The sequence below is a fragment of the Acyrthosiphon pisum genome, unplaced genomic scaffold, assembly GCF_005508785.2.
Source record: "Acyrthosiphon pisum isolate AL4f unplaced genomic scaffold, pea_aphid_22Mar2018_4r6ur Scaffold_3225;HRSCAF=3764, whole genome shotgun sequence".
Classification (NCBI taxonomy): Eukaryota; Metazoa; Arthropoda; class Insecta; order Hemiptera; family Aphididae; genus Acyrthosiphon; species Acyrthosiphon pisum.
Genome location: NW_021772630.1, coordinates 15,138 through 21,345, shown reverse-complemented (window position 1 = coordinate 21,345; position 6,208 = coordinate 15,138). Strand labels below are relative to the sequence as shown.

Sequence of the window (6,208 nt, the reverse complement as noted above, 5' to 3'; positions counted from 1 at the left end):
GTTACAAAAATATAGAGGATAATACTTCGTGGGTTAGACATATCGGTTTTATATTTTATTATAATTTTACTGAAAAAATATTGTAAATTTAAATGTGTTGACCTGAATCAACAGGTATGATTTGTTTTGTGACATTATTTAGACAAATCGATATGTCATACCCTCAAAAATATTATTCTCTATTATTATGGTGATGGGCGATTTTACTCAAAAACATAAAAAAAAATTATTTTTTGTGAATGCGTATTCTCTATGTTGCATGTGGGCCTGCAGAGAGAGAAAACAAACATTGCGCTTACATAAACTTAATTAAGTTTCTTTCTGTATAATTGGTGTTTATAATTATAATAAATGTAACACTTACTTCGTTGTAAATGACCCGAAGAGGTATTTGTTCAGCCTGTGCCCGTTGTCTACAAATATTTTTAAAATTATTTAACGCCAATTGGTTTATTGGATGCGTCTCATGGCTTGTAATCAGAATAACTTTAGTAATGTCATTATTGAATATTCTGCCTTTTGCACGACAACTAAAAAGGAAAATATAAATATAGGTACTAATAATTACTAAATTACTTAAATAATGCCTATTATACCTATAGCCTATAGGTATACACTATTAAAATGTAACTATAACTATAGTTATAACTATAAAGCTACTAGTTGACCCATGGAGATCTAATTGATCCAGGGGGATCTAGATAACCATGGGGATCTTGTTAACCGGGGATCTAGGTGATACGTCACCGTTGGCACTAGGGCTGTGTGATTGTTTTTATTAATCGATTATTTTTAACGAAGGATAAATAATCGAATAACCGATTATTCGATTAATATCCGAATATAATCGAATAATCGAATAATCGAATAACCAAGCATAACATTTCAAAACAAAAAAATAAATAGGTATTTTAGTTAAATATAACAAATATTATTAATATAATAATATATGTCTTCCTAATAGCCTTGCTGCCGAGGGTTATCTATTTTTAAATAAAAAAAAACGAATAATATTAAATAAAAATAAAATAATAATTATAAGTTTTGCATGCTTGCGCGGGTCTACCAAATTATACAATGACATTTTATATTTATAATCTAAATAAACTGATAATGATTATGCTTAATTATTAGATGCTATTTATATTTTATTATTCATTCGTAATATTTCTTATTGACTTATTGTTTACACGGAGTACGGACGTCGGACGGTAACACTATTTCGTAACTAGTTCCAGGGGCGTGTCTAGGACCAAAATTTAGGACAGGCCTGGTTATAAAAATAATTTGTATAGTCAATACATTTTTAAAATTTAAGAACAATTTTATTATACTTTTTAAGTCATAAGTATGAGCCATGAGGTGTAACATGACGTACTAATATTAAGAACTATTTATAATATGAGTATTTATTTAATAAATTGAATTCGCCTGTTTTTAATTTTGGCGAACTCGTCAATTATCTTAGTAGGATCTTTCAACAACTCCGAACTGAACTCTCTTTCGATTGATATCAGTGCTAAATTATGAAGACGCGTACCTAGTAGTCATAGATGTCCGTAAATATGTCTTGATTCTTCTCATAGTTGAAAAACTTCTTTCGGCTGATACCGAACTTACTGGAATAACCAACTCGTGTTCAATAACCGATTTAATCTCCTCAAATGACTTTCCCATATCGCATATTTCTTTGTAAAAATCCATAATATTTTTATAGCCAAAATACATATTTTTTGCTAATCTGCATTGACTCAATACTTTATCCGAAAAATATTTATCATCGTCATAATAATTCGTAAATTTTAAAACAAAATTATCATTTAAAAAATTGTTTGATGTCGGATTAAATACTGATATTGCAGATAAAAAATCAGAATTGTCGTTAAATCTTTTGTTCATTTCACTTAATATATTATTATCTACCACTGTAAAATACATAACTCGCATATTTTGAATCGTAATATCAGTATTTTTAAAACCAGTCGTTGAAGTTATAACATAATCAGTTAATGTACTATCAGATTTTGTATAAAAGTTACTAAAATGTTCATCTGAACGTAAACGTTCAAGCTCTACTTTTGTAGCTTCAACTAATTTTAAACATTTAATTATATAGAGGGTTGACGATTGCAAGTGTATTGAAAGTGTGTTAACAGTTGATAAAATGTTATCAAGAAATGTTAGAACAAATATAATATTGAAAGAACAAAACTGATTTAATAGGCCTTTGGATTCTGCGGCTTCTTTCTTTTTTGAACTTTTTGAACATATTGACAAAGCTTTTATAACATTTTCATATCGAATTAAAAAAAAAATGAATACCTTTGTATTTAGCAACCCATCTTGTATCGCTATGTTGGGGTACTTTTAATACATTTTCGCAATCTTTTTGGACTTCAGAAAATATGCCATGGCGTAAAGTTGAGCTTGATTGAAATGCATAAATTGCTTCCAGTAATCCTATCGTGTCGTCAACTATTTCAACTGGTTTAGCAACATCGACTAAAACTAAATTTAATCGATGCGCGTAACAGTGTATATACGGACATTTGTTTTTAGAGAGCTCTCTAATTTTTATTTGTACCCCGTTGGTAGAGCCTGACATCACTGACGCACCGTCGTAAGACTGACTAATACATTTTTCAATGTCTAAACCAACTGCATTTAAAAATTTGATAATACAATGAGGGAGACCTTGTGCATCCAACTTTAATACTTGTACAAATCCTAAAATTCGTTCTTTAATAATTGATTTATGTACATACCTTATGCATATTGACATTTGTTCTAACGTTGAAGCATCTCGAGCTTCATCCACAATTAAACTGTACACCAAACTACCTTCATTAACTTCTTTAACAATAGTTTGTGTAATAATATTGGAAGACGCAAGTAAAATATCATTTTGTACAATGTTTGATGTGTATTTTGCATTTTTAGGCAAAGACTTTAAGTCTTTATCAAACTTTTCGTTTTCTAAACATAGTAAATCAACTAATTCTTTTAAATTACCTCGATTGTTTGTTTGTTCAGTATTTTCTAGATCTTTGTTTAAAGAAGTATTTACATTATAATGACCGCGTAAACCAATATCTTGCCAAGCGCAATACAAAATAGAACGAATAATACTTTTTAGTATTTCTTGATTTTTAGTTATATTTTCTTCAACATGACTATTAATTTGCAATGTGACCGCGCCAACACTTTTCGATGTCACAAAACCTTGATACTTTGCAAACAAAGTTTTATGTGGATTTGCCTCATTATGTTTTTTAGTCATTCCTGAAATATTTTTCCAATCACTGTACCCTGAAACTATTAAAAAATCTTGCTGTTTTTCATGAGATATAGAAGTAGCAAAATGACGACAATAAAAACAAAAAATTGCATCCAATTGAACTGAATATTCAATCCAAGGGTATATTTTATATTTTATACCAAGAACTTTGGAAACAACGTTGTTTATTACCAATTTTTCGACGAGGGAAATTAATGATTGGCTGTATAGGTTTTTTATCACAATTTAAAATAATATCGAGAACTTTTGCATTAAATGAATCATTAGAAATTGAATTGTCGTTTAGTTTTACAATTTTTTTTGGTGGTTGATCTACTATATCGTCAGTATCGTTTAATGTTCTTGTTGATTTAGGAACAGGTTTAAAAAATTGGCAATCATTTTATTATAAATAATCAATATTAACAAAATAAAAAAAAAACAATTTAAAATAGTTTTAAAATATAAGCACAGAATAATAAAAAACGAACACTCTCACTCACGGGATCGGTTTTCAACCGTGACAATAAATCGAAAGTCGGTACTAAATAAAATATTCGTTATCTAATAGCAATGTCATAGTTTTTGACGCTCAACACTACGGCGGTGATCGCCGACCAAACGACGACGGTCGTCGGGTCGTGTAATATCTATATAGAAATATGGGGTATTTCCAAAAAACGCTTGAGAATTGTCGATAAATTTTACGATTATTAATTTTATATATAGACAAATATTTATATAAAATATGGTCAAACAATTGCCTACGCAGTATGTTGATGTACATTTTACATTCAATATTCAGTGTGCTTATATAAATATAATTTTAACCCTTTGTCGACCAACGGTACTTATAAGTCCATCGAAATAAAAGGTGTATGAAATATCATAGAACATTATTTTTGTGTTTCTAATAGGTTGGTACTCACGAGTACCATCTAGTGATTAAATAAATATTATTTTAAAAGCGGTCGTACTATTATTAAACATTTTATTGGCGATTAATTTCGGGGACTGCAGCATTCAACACATATACATGACTTGGTATTTTTCCTTTCTATTTATATGTACATATTTTATTATTTTATCATAAGAAATATTTTGTTTATGTTTAGATATATGTCTAGATGGATTATCTGTTCCTGTTATTGCAATTTCATTATCGATATAATGAAATATTTATAAATAAGACTATGGACTTGTAAGTACCATTGGTCTTTCACGGTAGACATTTAATCAGTAGTTGTCGACTCGACTAGTAATCGTCACCGTCGTACGTAAGTGTTTGTTTACTGCCGACGTGTGTGAAATCGTGTTTTTTTACGTACTATACACATTTTTATGTTAACAGTCCGAATTATTTAACCATAATAATAATTTTTTTTTTAAATGACAAATAATAATGATGATTTGTTACTTCAATGGTTAAATGAAGAAATTCTGTTAGATAATAATGAGATTACCGACGAAGAATTATCGGACGACGAAGACAATATTACGAAAGGTAAAGATTTTTTTTCTGTGATCGATAATAATCCATCTGAAGAACATATAGTGACAAATGAATTAGAAATTGAAAATGGAGATAGTTTTGAATTTATTCTGGATAATACGCTGATATTAATTTTTCAAATATAATTGAGCCAGTAGAACCTGTAGTGATAGCTGTGCCGACTTCTACTCAAACTGTAAATCTCCACGATATTTCTGGACCTTCTAATAATATCAAATCTCCCTCTTCAAAAAAGCATAAAAACACTTAAAAAAAAAAAAAAGTTGATATCTCACAAATTCGCCGTAAATGGAAAAAAATAACTGTCAAAACATTAGAACCCGATTATTCACTTCCCGATGGACCCGTTGATGGCAAATTCTTGGGGGAAACTGCTACGTCAATATTTTTGGAATTTATCGATGGTTTTATTGATCAACTTTTATATCAAACAAATTTATATAGTATTCAAAGAGGACGTCCTTTGAATATAAAACGTTTTGAAATTCTCAACTTCATAGGTATAAATTTTTTAATGGGATACAACAAACTGCCAAGTTGGAAACATTATTGGGCAACATCTGATGATCTAAATGTTTCCTGTGTGTCAAATACAATGAGCCGTAATCGATTTGATAATATTTTATCAAATCTTCATGTTCAAGACAACTTATTGATCCCAAAAAATAATAAAGATAAACTGTTCAAACTTAGGCCTTTGATAAATTACTGTAATGAAATATTTTCTACATCTTACCACGGAACGAGGGAACTAAGTATTGATGAATCGATGATTATTTTTAAAGGTCGTAATTGTATGAAACAATATAATCCTCAAAAACCTATCAAACGCGGATATAAAATATGGTGTTTATCTGACCAAAGGGGGTATATAAAAAACTTTAGTATATATCAAGGTAAAGATGAGCAATTATCTGATGAATTTGAGTCATTTGGTTTGGGTGAGCGTGTTGTTTTGAATTTGACGAAAAACGAGTGGAATAAAAATAAAAAATTTTTTTTCGACAATTATTTTACTTGGTAATTAATTACCATTGCTAGAAAAATTAAAAGCGGAAAATTCACTAGCATGTGGAACAATCCGATCAAACCGTAAAGATGTCCCGGATTTAGCTGAAGATAAGAAAGCGCCTAGAGGTTCATCAGATTATCGCATTACAAACACTGGTATTGGTGTTTACAAATGGAAAGACACCAAGTATGTTATGTTAGCATCAAATTATCATGGTTCAGAAATAACAACTGTTACAAGAAAGGATAATTGTGGTCGAAAAAAAGATATTCTATGTCCACAAGTTGTACGTGATTATAATTGTTATATGGGCGGTGTAGATCATGCTGATCAACTTAGAACAACTTACGGTGTTAACAGAAAATCAAAAAAGTGGTGGCACCGAATATTTTGGGGTTTATTAGAC

The 6,208-nt window shown here is 29.6% G+C and overlaps 1 protein-coding gene across 1 annotated transcript in view; it reads left to right on the top strand.

Annotated features, from left to right (window-relative positions):
• Positions 1-4,666: 4,666 nt before the first annotated feature.
• Positions 4,667-6,208, top strand: part of LOC103308245 (piggyBac transposable element-derived protein 3-like) — a 1,708-nt gene continuing 166 nt past the window's right edge. The window contains exons 1-3 of the mRNA XM_008181315.1: positions 4,667-4,865; positions 5,108-5,731; positions 5,832-6,174. Of these exons, the coding sequence (XP_008179537.1) occupies positions 4,667-4,865; positions 5,108-5,731; positions 5,832-6,174 (1,166 nt within the window). The remainder of the gene's footprint in view (positions 4,866-5,107; positions 5,732-5,831; positions 6,175-6,208) is intronic.